Consider the following 15,085-nt stretch of genomic DNA (forward strand, 5'->3'; position numbering starts at 1 on the left):
ATTCCCTTGCTGAGTAAATTTATTGTGAAAGGTGTTGGTGACCAGAGTTTCTCTTAAGACACAAGACAAGACTATTCAAAGGTTATTTTCTGCCTCTGCAGATGAATGATGTTAATTAATAATCTGTGATCCCTGGCTCTAGCTGCCATTTTGGACTAAGAGACCAGTACTTCTAAAATATGTCATAAGCAACCTTATTACTGTGTGATTCTATCAGAGGGAGGGAAAGAGAGAAGGAGAATAAAAATAAAAGGGCCCTGACTGACTATAAGAGATTAGTAGGGATTCTAATTTCTAGGGCTTGGACCTTTGCTTCAGGTTCCAATATTACAGCAAGGAACAACCCTGATAGGTCAGCCCCTGTGGTTTCCAGTAAAGACAGACCATCCCATGAGGCTCTGCCTTACCCTGGCCCTAAGGAGAGTTCTTCTTTCTGTTGCCCCCGAGCTGGCTCGTGAGCGCTCCAGGCTGTGGGCACGCTGTACCAGGGACGGGACTGCCCCGGACAGAGGACAGCCCGGAACCAGCACTACAAAGCCGTGTGCTCATCCTAAAAGTTTAACGACAGTCTTATCATAAAACAAAATCGCTTTCTTACAAACACCTCATTCTTGAGGGTGGGACTTCCTGAAGCCATGCTCGTCAGTCTAGGTGGGCTGGGGTCATGCAGGGTTGGCTTGGGGCTGCTGGGCTCCCTGCTGCCTTCTCAGTGTGTGATAGAGACTCTCCAGCAGTGCCCTTCCCCCTGTTCTAGTTGCATTCAATCTACAAAGAAGCTATAGTGTACAACCTCGTTTGGTGCTCCCCTAACTTCTGCAGTGATCAGCTAGACTTGATACTCTGTGCAGCACAAAAGCTGTAGCCGAAGTAGAGATGGCAGCACACTGAACATCACGGGCGGCAAATGGGAGTAAACCAGAGCCCTGCAGGTGGTTTGGGGATGTTTTTTATGACTCAAATTCCCTTATAAGGTTTGGCAAGAACGGACCACAAGTATGAACGGGGTACGTGTGTAGGGGCTGGGGAGGGAGCCCATAGACGCAACACAGGGGAAGCTTTGCACTATCTAGCTGACTAAACATTAAGGTCCATGAGGGCCCTTAGAGCCTGTGGGAAGAAAGGTTGGGTATTTCTCAGAACAACCTTGTGGGGGAAAAGCATTGCTCAGAATTAGAAGGGAGTATACGTGTACATAAGCATGAAGTATACAGTGGCTGGGAAGTAGGAGCTCTAATTCTGCACTATAGCAGTAGCCTCTAGCCACACGCACATACTTAAATAAAATAAAACATTCACACTCATTCACACCAGTTACACAGGCTCAATAGCCACATGCCGTTACCAGCTACGATATTTGGCAACACAGCTACAGCGCAGTGCAGAGCAGTGCAGAAAGCTGCCTTCTTGAACAGTGCGGCTCTACTTACTCAAGATCACGGACCCAACATCATCAGAGTTACCCGAGGGACCAACTAAAGGCATCTTCCAAAATGACATAAACTGGGTTCGTGTTTCAACCCACGCGCTGGTAGGCTGGGGAAGGGAGCTGAGGCTTGACCATTTGATAAGTTGTGTTTTGCTCTGAGGTTAATTGCTGTTGAGGCTTTGGAGGGGCCCGATTAATGATAGGAGGTCTCTGTACCTGCTACGTGTCGTGTATTTTTCTAGGATCACTGAGCACTGACCAATAGGTAAGGAAAGAAAGAGCCGGCAGAAGAATGGCTAAGAGATACTGAGAAATAAAAAGTAGGAAAGAATAGAAAAATATAAATAAATGCAAGTATGAGAAGAAGAAATAAGAATAGAAAAAATAGACAAATTAGGAAAGAATAGAAGTGAACGGTGTGTAATAAAAAAAAATTAAGTTTCTAGACATTAAAAAAAAAAAAGACAACATTATCTCCCAAAGCCTCGTTTGGTTACTCATTGCCCTGGGAATCTGAGAGCCACAGGGACAGCCCACAGGGGGGTGTCCATGTATCCACCTTCTCCTCTGCCCATGAGAAAAGCCCAAAGAGCATGGATGTCTTGGCCACCTTTACCTGGTTAACTTCTGACCATCGTCAGCTGGGACACTAGGAATTCTCTAAGGGATGGACGCACTGAAAAGATACTAGATTGTGTTTCTTTAAGAGCCACAATGGTTATTAAGTTTGAAATCACTTTCTCCCACTGCCTGGTTTACAGCACCCACAGTTAATGTTACCCTTTATGATCTGGTCCTGCCTTCAAGTACAACTGATGATCAGTCAGCCCTGTGATTTGATCAGAACTTTGAAACTTGGACGTGCTTTTATTTATTCCTATTATCAATGGAAATTTTATGAGGCCTCCTTCCTGATTTTTTTTAAATAGACAAACTACAATCTTACAAAATAAAAATTATTTGGGGGCAACTTACACTGAATAGTATTAAACCTCGTTATTGTGAAAAATTATAAACCATGAAAAATTTATTCCAGGTTTATTCCTGAATCGCCCCGGTGGTTGATATCCCAAAGAAGATTTAGAGAGGCTGAAAGTATCATCCAAAAAGCTGCAAAAATGAACAACATAGCTGCCCCAACGGTGATTTTTGATCCAATGGAGGTAAACATTTGCAGATGTGTCCTCTTAAAGTCAGCTATTCATTCTTGACTTAATATAATCCAGCGTGTGCCCACTATGTACCAGGCTCTGTGTGAGTCCTTGAGACACCGTGATGATTAAGTGCTGAGGTAAAGTCCCCCTCAGAGGGCTGCGTCGGAATTAGGTGCAATCATATATGTAAACTGCTTAGCCTATAGCAAGTGTGGATTAAATACCAGTCCCCCTTGCCTTTGACAAGTTTTATCTGCAGCTCTTTATTGGTATTGCGCCATACCACTGGTGCAGTTACATACCAGTGATCTTTGAAGGTCCAGATGAAGTGGAAAAACTGTGGTTGGGGGTATTCCATCCATGGATTTCCCCCACTGTACCCTGAATCAGGCCACAGCTGCTGAGGAAGCTGTGTATGCCTCTAGTCTTTCTGGGTCGTGTCTACAACTTAAAGGCGTGAAGGCACAGGCTCGAGGGGTCATCGGTGAAGGCAGGGGGCCACGAGGGAAAGATGATATCCTGTGGAAGCAGCCCTACTTCCTGACAGTCAGTGAGGACCTCAGTGTCCCCGTCCATGCCCTGTGCTGGGTCCTGGAGAAAGTGAGAAAAGTTAGATACAGTTCCTATGCTTAGGGAACATAGCATGTAGCTAAGAGGGTCGGGAGGATTAGATGTGACATAAATGATGCTGGGGGAGGAAGTGCTAAGTACCCAAGGTGTGGATGCTGTATACCAGCAGAAAAAGGGAACGGACGGACTCCGGGCTGAAGAGGCAGGTCCAAACCGGGGAGTGGGGGCTGAGATGAATGGAGGGGATGGGGGCAGGGCATTCCTGCCTAGGAGAAGGGTAAGGGTCTGCTCAGGATACCCCAAGAAGATGGGGACAGCTGCAGCGACTGTATGCCTGCCCCACACTCAAGTCTGCACAGACTCAAGTCTGGCTCCCCCGGAAAGCAGGACTCTGCGGAGGGTGGTGGGCATTCCTCGGCTCCATCCCTGGCCTTTGGGACCTCTGACAGAAGCAGATATCCTGGCAATAGCTGAAGGATTAATTACAGGGCCATGAACCCAAGCTCTCAGAGGGCTGCCAGGGCAAATATCTCTTAATCCTTTGCTCTTCAGATCAAGAATTCCATTCCCAGCCTTAGATAATTTATTGGACATCAGGAGTGTCCAGTGGACCCTTCTGAATCTCAGGGTGGTGCTGGTTGTTGATTGATGTTTATTGCGTCTGTGATCTGATTCCTGTCTTTCAGGAACTTACAGTTTAGTAGTGGAGATCAGACCTACGTGGTTGAAAGCAGTCATAAAACATAAAAGAGATAGTTATGGGCAAATAAGAGTAAAGTTCAGTGTCAAAACACATGCTTCTGAAAGCACCTCGTTTCTTCCTACCATCAGGCGCGTGGAGCCTGAACTGGATGAGCCCGCTGAAGGAAAGGGAGCTTGTGCTCATCTCTGATGCTTACCTCCTGGCAAGGCGGGGCGGTGGAGGGGGGGGTTCCTCTTCAGAGCCCTGGGCCAGCACATACAGCCTGCTCAGAACGACGATGGAGAGTCTACCAGATGTCAGGCACAGTGTTGAGCTTATTTGATGTTCACGCAAGGCATAGCTAATGGGTACTACTCTAGGCCCTTTTTTTCAGGAGAGGAAATCGAAGTACAGAGAAGTTAAGGAATTTGCCCACAATCCCATAGCTAGAAATCTTGCTAGGTCTCTCTGGTGCCAAAGGACGTGCGCTTAACAGCATGTGATTTCTTATCTCATGTTAGAGGCAGTGGACAGAAAAAAATATAGAATAGGGTCATCTTGGAAAGCTGTCTTGGGCTTCTCTGGCTTTCCTTCTGAAGCACCTTTAGCCTGCTCATGGAGTTTGGTCCAAAGGTATTTTGGTGATCCATACAGTCACAAGTACTGGATACAAGATTATTCTTGTCCTGAGTTTTCTAAAACTGGCTGTTATCAAAATCACCCAGGGGGGAAAATATCACCCAAGTAACTTTAAAAATATGGAGTCGTAGGCTTCAGGGCCCCAGGAAGGATTCAGATTCAGCAGGCCCCAGGTGGGACCTGGCGAGCTGCATTTTCATAAGGGCCCCGTGGAAGCACCAAGTGTTAGCGTTGGCCTGAGGCACAGGTCCTATCCATGCATGGCACCACTTCCAGAACCCTCCATGAAGACTTCTAGTTCCCACTAGTTTATTCAGGGGCTTTACTTTGGTTGTGATAAGAGGGTTATGCTGCCAGGGGCATGTTCTGGGGCTGTACACTCCAAATCATGTAGAAGAAGAAAGGTAATATGTCTGTGAGCAGCAAGGGGGAGTGTCTGATTATTCTTAGAAAGAAGGAGGCTCATATCTGGGGAGCACCTGCTATAAAGGCAGGTCCATCAGTCTCATTCCTTCACTGTAGACCCTCCTTCCTAAGCCTCCTATTGCACACACACCATATCCCAAAGAGATTCCACACCTCAGAGCCTTGTAATTTTTTTTTTACAAGTTCCAATAAGCTTGATTATCTAGATTCCTACCACATGGCAAGTTAAATTTACTGAATTAAAAGTAAAGGAGGGAAACCCATTGACAATAGTAAGAAACTGGCACTAGCCAGGTAGTTAGCATATTTTCCTCAATGGTGCAGTCATAGTAATAATTATAGTTAAAACGGGATTGGGCATCTACCATGGTTCAAGTACTATGCTAAGTTTTATATATATATACACACACACACACACATATATATACACACACACACACACACACATATATGACCTCATTTAATTTTCTCAATTCCCAATTATTATACATTTTAACAGAGAAGTAAACTGATGCTCAGAACTCTTACCCAAGGTCCCTCAGTGAACCCAAATCTGTTCTGACACTGTGACAACAACAAGAAAAATACAAAACCGGACATGGACCTGAAGGCATTTGGGGCATTTGGCCCTGCCCATTCCATGAGTCCTATGGGTCACAGCTCAGTGTGATTCGTGTCACCACAGTGATGACCATGAGTCAAGAAAAGGCTGTTAGCAGTCAGGCTTTATATAAAGAGGCACTGAAGCCAATTCTAAGGCTCTGTCTAAAATGGGCCACAAGTATTTTAAAGTGTTAGAATAAGCATCATATACGTGGATGCCCTTATTCCCCTCCAGTTCTAGACTTCTGAGCATATTCAAGGTGAAGGAGCGTTATATGCATAATAGGTCTTTCCCATATTGCCATGGTTGAAGATACCTCCTCATTACCTCTTAATCTCATGGTTGTTTGCATTATTTTAGCTACAGGAACTAAAACTCCCAAGTCAGCAGAAAGTTTTCATTCTGGACCTGTTCAGGACACGAAATATTGCCACAATAACCATCATGTCCTTGCTGCTCTGGTAAGTAATAAGTGATCTATGAATGTGACACGTAGCACCTAAGTATGCAACCGATTTTCTCTAATTCACAGCAACGTCAGGGTAAGGACTGAGTCTTCCTGAAACAAAATAAAAATTATAGAATTCTAAGTTATTTGGAAATGCCTCCATTCAATTCATGGAACATGGATGCTGAAAAAAAAGTCGCAGGGAACAATGTTTAAGCCTGCAGTACTGTGGCCCACAGGGAAAGGGTCCCTCCCCTCCTAAAGTAATTGGGATTAATAGTAATAATGTTGCTGGTGGCTGAAACTGAAAGGCTAATGCAACTCCTGCTTCCTGACGCTGTATTAGCAACAGAGCAGTGACATGAGAACAACAATGTTCCTGAAAACATTTTCCGGATATCCTCTGCTTTTTGGTCATGTTAATCATAAGCAAATTTCTGCACAGAGGAGTCGGCAAGATGCAGTCATTTTTATACAGAACAGCTTTGTGGTTCTGTGGAAGTGGACTGTAATGACAGGATATGCAGTGTGTACTCTGTGAGACTTTGAACCACTGTGGGACTTTCATTCTCTCCCCTAAAGTGAGTTTTAATAAATTGATTGGAATTCACCAAAAGTGAATCCCACAGTATTGACTATGTGTCCTTGTTTTTCTTTTCGGTAAGAATAAAATCTGGATTTTGTGTACACTGACATGACTGATGGTTTTTCTTCAAATAATAGTTGTAAGGGAATGAGGATGTTCAAACTGTTCAGGAAATACTGAAATCTGAAATTAACTAGACCAGGTGTTGCTGAATGTTGGTATAACTAGACTAGTGCTGTCCAGTAGAACTCTCCACAACAATGAAAATGTTTTATGTCTGAGTTTTCCATTGTAGTAGCCACTAGCCACATGCAGCTTATCAAGGTAAAGTGTGGCTAGTGTGACTAAAGAACTGAATTTTTAGTTTCATTTCATTTAAATTGATTTACTTTTATATAGCCATATGTGACTAGCAGCTACTTATAGGACAGAAAGATGGAGACAATTTCTTGACCATCATGGAATTATGGAGTGGTTCAAGCTATCCTCTTGTCATTTTTGCCTTTTTTCTTTTGTCTTTCAGGATGCTAACCTCAGTGGGTTACTTTGCTCTGTCTCTCAACGCTCCTAATTTACACGGAGATGCCTATCTGAACTGTTTCCTTTCTGCCTTGATCGAAGTTCCAGCTTACATTGTAGCCTGGTTGCTGCTTCGAACCCTGCCTCGGCGTTACATCATAGCCGGAGTACTGTTCTTGGGAGGAGGCGTGCTTCTCTTAATTCAGCTCGTACCTGCAGGTAAGAAGTTAACCAATATTAACAGCTTACCAGAAAAGATCCACACCTTGACTGGACTAATCATTAGTCACTGCACCCTGTTTGTGATGCCCTTACAGCATAAGCTCTTCGTAAGTCCACCGGACAAGCGACAGCTAACTACATAATTTCCTGTGTTCGTAACAACTCCCCTGAAATGGGGGTCAGCCTCAGAGCATCAGACATCACTGCCTGGGAGGAAGACTAATGCCATCAGTCATCCCCTTGGTGCTTTCAAACCTCTTCCCTGAGGAGCATTTTCCAGTTTGCAGCACGTAGGACACACCAGTTCCGATATAAGTCAGTGATTTTTAGGGTCTGTAATCCTGAAGTAGTTAAAGAGCACACTGAATACATTTGCTTCTTTTTTCTCCTTATGCCTAACTTTCTCATATTATTAAAATGTTGACAATAGATCATTGATAACATAGTATTAGACATAGAAACATATATTTCTTTACTAAGAATAAAGGGGATAGAAAGGATTGGTCCTTCTCTTTGAAGATTAAACTTAACTATATTAACATGCTAACAATTTACCATGAAACTGTTGTAACAAAAGTGGACAAAGGTCACTGACTGCCTAAATGATCTAGAGTTAACAGTTGAGCAAAACAGAAAGCAACCCCCCCGCTCTATCTTTACTTGTGTCTGATTATCAAGATATTTGAAGAGAAAGTGTTACTTGGGAATATCTTTCTTTCTTTCTTTCTTTCTTTCTTTCTTTCTTTCTTTCTTTCTTTCTTTCTTTCTTTCTTTCTTTCTTTCTTTCTTTCTTTCTTTCTTTTTAAGAAAGAGAGATGGGGGAAGGAGAAGGGCAGAGGGAAAGGGAGAGAGACAATCTTAAGCAGGTTCCACACTCAGTGCAGAGCTGGCGTGCAGGGTTTGATCGTATGATCCTGAGATCGTGACCTGAGCTGAAATCAAGAGTCGGAACCTTAACCGACTGAGTCATCCAGGTGCTCCAGGAATACGTTTATATTATAAAAACATTGCTGTGGAGGCAAAAAGGACAGTGAAAGAACTGAGTTACAAATTCTTACTTCTAAAAGCACCTCTGTTTACACTGGGTCTCTTTTCCAGATTACAACTTCTTGTCCATTGGTCTGGTGATGTTAGGAAAGTTCGGGATCACCTCTGCTTTCTCCATGCTGTATGTCTTCACTGCAGAGCTTTACCCCACCCTGGTCAGGAACATGGCTGTGGGCGTCACATCCATGGCCTCCAGAGTGGGCAGCATCATTGCTCCCTACTTTGTTTACCTCGGTGAGATGCATCTTGTCAATTTGTTCTTTTTTTTTAAATATAAAGGAATAGATTTTTCATTGTGAAAAAATGCAAACAGCACAGAAAGTACTGGAAAAATTACAAAGCTTACCTCTTCTCTCCCGGGTCCCCAGACTGCAGCCCTAGAAGTAGCTAATATTAACATTTTGGTGAGTAGCCCTTCAGACATTTTGTTTTGCAAAACATATATATATACACAATAAAATTAAACACATAAACAAAATTATATATATTGTTTCACAACTTTCTTAACATTGTATCATATATAACTTTTACCTTCTTTTTAGTTAGTATATATTCTTCCAATGTATGTATATACATAGTTTGTATGTATACATATTTAGGCTCATTGGATGGACATTTAGGCCATTTCCAGGTTTTTGTTATTACACATAACACTGTAATGAACATTCCTCTATCCCCCTAAGACCCTTTGTTCATGTAATTACATACACTTGGATTCATGGATTGTTGGAGCAATTTAAAATTTTCATAGATATTGCCAAACTGACCTCTAAGTATTGTACTAATTTACAATCCAACTATCAATATATGAGAGTGCCTATTTCTCCATATCCTAACAAGGGGATGATCCAATTTTTTAATCATCGGTAATCTGTTATCTGAAAAATGGATATCATTATTGCTTTCATTTCTAATTCTTTAATTATAAATAAAGTTGAGCATTTTTTTAAGATTTACTTATTTATTTGCGAGACAGAGGGAGCACAGGAGCGCATGCTCATGTGAGCTGGGGGAGGGATAGAGGGAGAGAATCTTCAAGCAGAAGCCCTGCTGAGCACAGAGTCTGATGCGGGGCTCGATCTCAAAACCCATGAGATCATGACCTGAGCTGAAATCAAGAGTCAGACACTTAACCGACTCAGCCACCCAGGCGCCCCTGATTTGTGAGAGTTCTTTGTAATCGAAAGAAACTAGCCCTTTGCGTATATGTTGTAAATATTTTTCCTAGTTCATCATTTACTTTTGATTTTATGATATTTTAGGAAGTTTTAGTTTTTATATAGTCAGATTTCTCAATCTGGAATAACACCACAGGAGGGCTTCAGTGGGTTGCTCAATGGATGTGGGATCTCACACGCCAAGCCTAAGCCCCATTAAGGACTCTGCCAGTGAGAGATGCTGATAACGCATCCTTATTCTTCCTAGTCATCCGTTGGTTCAAATACGCTGGTTCTGACTGGTTCAAACACGCACACAAACAAATACTCTATCTAAATCCTCAGCAGAGGTACACCCTAATCTTTGCAGATGAAGTGAAATATTTTCTTATCTTAAACATACTCTGCACGGCTACCCTGAACAAGCCCTAAAAAAACACATTATAATATAGAATGGTGTTGTTTTCCCTTTGTTCTTCCCTCTACTTTCAAGCCACACTCACTTGGTCTAAGGGTGGACCACTGGGTACGGAAGGAATGGAAGAGTCTGAGACAGATCTTTCTGTTCCGCAACAGCTACTCCTACTAGTGACATAGATGCCTCAGAGAAGCTTCCAGATTAATGTTTTCTGACAAAGAAAATCCTTGGGTGTGCTATTCCTCTGTAATCTCTGTTTGCAGAAAGGAAGCAAAATGAGGCTCTATTATTTTCCTGTCCAAGTGAGATATCACTATCACCAGATAGTGAAGAGGTGGAATGGTTCTTGCAATTACATTACAAAACCAAGACACGTAAATGTTGCAAAAAGAAACCAAATCCAGGTATAGTGCATTCGCTGTGCCTGACATTTAGTGATTGAAATTGGATTGAACATATTACTTAGGTTTTGGTTTTTTTTTTTTTTAAGAGTGTCATGGATCTTTGGACCTAGCCGTCCACTGCAGCCTACTTACTAGCACAGGCAAAAGCAATGGTCACACCAGTCATCATGGCCAGTACCTGTCCCTGCGATATCCTTTTTCTCCTTGATACCTGCTCATCCCCCATCTCTAATTCCACCTTGAGAGGGAAAAGTTGGTAGGTGAAGACTTCCATCAAAGGAACATCTGTCACACATGGTTAAAGAGTGGCTTGGAGAATGCCACCCGGCATGAAAGACCTTATGATAATGCAAAATCACGTAGGGAAATGATTATGGGAATCTCAGAGGTAATGGCTTCTACCAAAAAGAAACTGTGATCCTCTGCATACCTTTTTCCTTCTGACAATGTTCAGGTTTAAAACTGCTCTCAAGGGCGCCTGGGTGGCTCAGTCGGTTGAGCGACTGCCTCCAGCTCAGGTCATGATCCTGGAGTCCCTGGATCGAGTCCCGCATCGGGCTCCCTGCTCAGCGGGGAGTCTGCTTCTCCCTCTGACCCTCCCCCGTCTCATGCTCTCTCTCTCTCTCTCATTCTCTCTCTCTCAAATAAATAAATAAAATCTTTAAAAAAAAAAACTGCTCTCAAATACTGTTTGCCATGATTACAAAATATGGAGAATCCATATTTTGGGACATCTGGAGAATCCCCGTATCTAACTGATGTTCTTGTGCCTTCCAGGTGCTTACGACAGAGTTCTGCCCTACATCGTCATGGGTAGCCTGACTGTCTTCATTGGAATCATCACCCTTTTCTTCCCTGAAAGTTTTGGAATGACTCTACCAGAGACCTTAGAGCAGATGCAGAAAGTGAAAGGGTAAGTGGAACTTTAAAAACTGGTAGCAAAATTCCTCAAAATTCCTCAGAATGAACATGCAAGAATAGCCAGGAAATTTCTGAAAAAGCAGAATAGTAAGTAGAGAGTAGCTCTATCAGATAATAAAGCATATTACTAAGCAGAGGTAATTAAAACCGTTATCATAAGGGTGTAGGAATCGAAATCACTGGAAGAGAATAGAGTTCAGAATTAAATCCAAGAAACTATGAGAACTCAGTCTATGCTAAAAAGTTGCAATTCAAAATCAGTGAGAAAAATTAGATTATTCAGTAAAGGGTGTTAGAGAATTCAGCTAGCCACGTTGGATAAATAGAAAACTTGCATCCTACTCCAGAATAAATACATCAAGATAAATTGCAAAGTGATTAAAAATGGAGGCCTAAAAATGTAAAATCATAAATGTATCAGAAGAAAAGATACGTTATTTTTGTAACCTCAGAGAAGGCCTTTCTGAGCGTGATATGAAACGCAAAGAGATGTAAAGGAAAAGATTGCTACGTCTGATTATGAAACTTTAGAAATTCTTGGCACAGCAAGTAAGGAGACCATAAATAAAAACAAAGGTCAAAAAGCCAGGGGAGAAAATATTTGCAACACAGAATATACACCTGGGGCTAATACAGCTAATATACACGAAACTCTCAGCAGTCAGTGGGAAAAAGACAGACAACTCAGTAGGAAGACTGGCAAAGGTCATCAACAAGTGGTTAACAGAAAAGGACGTTTCAGTGGCAGGGATATACACGAAAAACAATACTTGTCCACATTAATAAAGAAATACGAAATAAAACAATTTAATCTTTTTTTGGCCTATGAGATTGTATGAGAGTTTTCCCTCCTGATACCCACCACTTCTGACACCAACTTGTGCCTTACAATTTCATTCAATTCCAACACTAACCACCAGAGTTTGCATCAGAATCCGTAAGTTTTAGAGCTTAGTCCCACAAGACTGCCCTCCCTTCAGATGTCAGTGGTAAATATCAGGTCCCCAGGTTATCCACACTTCTATCCAGTGTGGTTTCAAAGTCTGGTGTTTCCACAACCCCCTTCCTCCCACTCAAGTTCAGTAATTTGCCGGAATGACTCACAGAACTCGGATAATACTTTCCTTACCATTTCAGGTTTATTATAAAGGATACATACAAACAGCCAGATGAAGAGAGACAAAGACTGAGGTCCAGAAGGGTCCAGAGTGCAGGAGCTTCTGTCCCTGTGCAGTTGGGGAACACCACCATCCTCACACGTGGATGTGTTCACCAATTCAGAAGCTCTCTGAACTTCAGTGTTCAGGGGGTTTTATGGAGGTTTTATCACCGAGGCATGATCAATAACTAATCCAACCTCTAGCCCCTCACCCCTCCTTAGAGGTTGGAAGGTGGGGCTGAAAGTTCCAGGCTTCTAATCAACGCCTGATCTTTCTGGTGACCAGCCTCCATCCTGAAACTATCAAGGGGCCCCCCAAGAGTTGCCTCATTAAAATAAAAGACAAGATGATCCCTATCACTCAGGAAATGACAAAGGATTTAGGAGCTCTGAGTCGGGAACCAGGGACAAAAATCGAATATCTTTCTACAGTATCACAGATTGGCAAACAATTAAAGATGAGTGGATTTGTAGGAGAAGTTAAGATTCTATAGTGAAACTGCCTGGCTTCAAATCCCAAATCTAGTGAATGAATTTGGGAAAATTGCTTAATTTTCACTAAACCTCGGGATTCACATCTGGGAATAGTTCATATGGGGAAACAGTTCATATGGCTATCATGAGGTTCTGTAAGATAATGGGTCTTTAGTGCCTGGCCATGAAGAACATAAATCTATATATGAGGGGATGATTCTGATTCCTGACAGAACATGTATAGCAAAGTGTGCGCCAAAAGTTGTGTTCTTGTAATGATATGACTATTCCAATATCAACTTTAGCTTGCTGAGAACTTCATGTTTACCACTCCACCCTTTCCTCAGGGAAACTGTAGAATTAGAGAATACAAGTTCTAGACTCCTGAACTATTATTAGAGTTATGTTCATTAACTGGATAAATGTTTTGCAGTGTCAGTCTGGCATTCTGAGGAGGAGAGTCTTGAATATTTAATTTTCTTTAGCACTTACTTTATTTTCAGGTTCGGGTTTAGGAAAAAACCGAGAGATTCAGTAGAGAAGGAAGAAAATCCCAAAGTTCTAATAACTTCATTCTGATAAGATCTCCACCCCATTTGGTGACCTGAAAACCAGCTGCATCAGACTCTACAAGGAAACCAAAGCCTTTCCTGAGGAACTGGACCAAGCCTGATGATGAACACTCAGATGACTCTGCTGTTGAGAAACGCTTGTCATAGAGCACACTCCGGGCCACTCTTCCAGATCATCTCCTTAATTTTAAAAACCATTTCTAGAGAGTCCACCTTCTTAACGAATTCGATGAAATGGGTTCATACGATTTTTTTGAAAATGTGTGGGTCAAGGAACGGTAAATCCATACAAAGATTAACACTCATTCCCAAACATACAAATTCTATTCAAATAAAAAGAATGTCATTGTATTAACACAACTATCAGGTGACAACAGTATGTGTGTGTGTATGTGTGTAAGTGAACGAGCACATTCAAAATTATAGTCGTGTTTGAAGTGAACTCAAATACTGCTGTAACTAAATGATTAGATGCAGTATTCCTATCCAGAAAATTTTATACAATCCTTTGAGGGGAACTGATGGCAGATATTAATAGTGTTTTACAAGTGAAATGCCACAGGAGATCAAGTAGCTTGGGTCATATGACCTGCTGGCCTTGAAGAAGGGAACCCAGGCAGTTCCCTGCTACGATTTCAGTGGCTATGACTTAAGGCCTTTTGAAGGGTCCGCATTCGTTGGGATCTTTTTGAGCACGTGTTTAAACTTTGTTTCTTTAGAGTGGCTGAAGAGGTATTTTGCTAGTAAACAGAATCAGGAGAGCCACAAACCAGTTAGGTTGGTAAAGATGGTTTGTATGCCCTGCAGCCAGGAGCTACCCACCCCCAGGAAGGAGGCTGTCCACGCCAACAATCTGGAGAGACTTTTAAAACAGTTCTTTCCATTAACAGATTCCTTCCTAAGCGTGGTCTGCAGCTGCTGGTCTCTCCAACCAGGGGTGCATCTGGTTTCAGTTCCACGAGTGAGCAGGGGGGAAGAAATAAAGGCCACCGCTGGGGTCATGTGTTATCATAAGCTCAGGAGAGACATGTCAGGTGTCTGTCTCAGCATGTTTTAGGCATGCTGAGATGGCAACAGAGCAGGAGGTTACTCCTGGACACCTGGGCAACATGCTTTCGCTGAAAGTGGCCTCTGACCACAGCACAGTTGTAAGCTCCGGACCCTTCCCTATACCCAGCGCTATACTGTGCGCGTGGAAACAGGTAGCCACTGGTTTTCATAGATACCTGATGGCATCAGCTCCGAAAAACAATTATCCCCAAATGTAAATTTTCACTAACTGTTTTTTAGAGGAAACTTGGATGTAACATTTTTGATAAGTAGTCCTTATTATTTCAAGTTCCTTATCTTGAACTTTTCTAATTAACCCTCAATTTTTTTCTCTCTATAGCCATCTTTCTAACATATATTTTATATCCTCCTGACGCACTGATGCTACCTTTTGACTGTTACTTTAAAATCCGCCAGAGGGGTGCCTGGGTGGCTCAGTCGATTAAGCGTCTGCCTTCAGCTCAGGTCATGATCCCAGGGTCCTGGGATCGAGTCCCACGTTGGGCTCCCTGCTCAGCGGGGAGCCTGCTTCTCCCCTGACTGCCACTCCCCCGGCTTGTGCTTGCTCCCTCTCTCTCTCTCAAATAAATAAAATTTTAAAAAAATA

General features: G+C 42.5%; 1 protein-coding gene across 3 annotated transcripts in view; it reads left to right on the forward strand.

Moving 5' to 3' along the window:
* Window positions 1-13,807, forward strand: part of LOC112815174 (solute carrier family 22 member 4) — a 38,389-nt gene extending 24,582 nt beyond the window's left edge. For all 3 annotated transcript variants that reach the window (XM_025860977.2, XM_073878643.1, XM_073878642.1), the window contains 6 exons: window positions 2,463-2,589; window positions 5,862-5,962; window positions 7,059-7,273; window positions 8,375-8,557; window positions 11,080-11,215; window positions 13,360-13,807. In XM_025860977.2, the coding sequence (XP_025716762.1) occupies window positions 2,463-2,589; window positions 5,862-5,962; window positions 7,059-7,273; window positions 8,375-8,557; window positions 11,080-11,215; window positions 13,360-13,435 (838 nt within the window). In that variant the 3' untranslated portion in view covers window positions 13,436-13,807. The remainder of the gene's footprint in view (window positions 1-2,462; window positions 2,590-5,861; window positions 5,963-7,058; window positions 7,274-8,374; window positions 8,558-11,079; window positions 11,216-13,359) is intronic.
* The last annotated feature ends 1,278 nt before the right edge of the window (window positions 13,808-15,085 follow it).

This window comes from Callorhinus ursinus, unplaced genomic scaffold (genome assembly GCF_003265705.2).
Source record: "Callorhinus ursinus isolate GAN/ISIS: 27379988/994484 unplaced genomic scaffold, GSC_fseal_2.0 scaffold30, whole genome shotgun sequence".
NCBI lineage: Eukaryota > Metazoa > Chordata > Mammalia > Carnivora > Otariidae > Callorhinus > Callorhinus ursinus.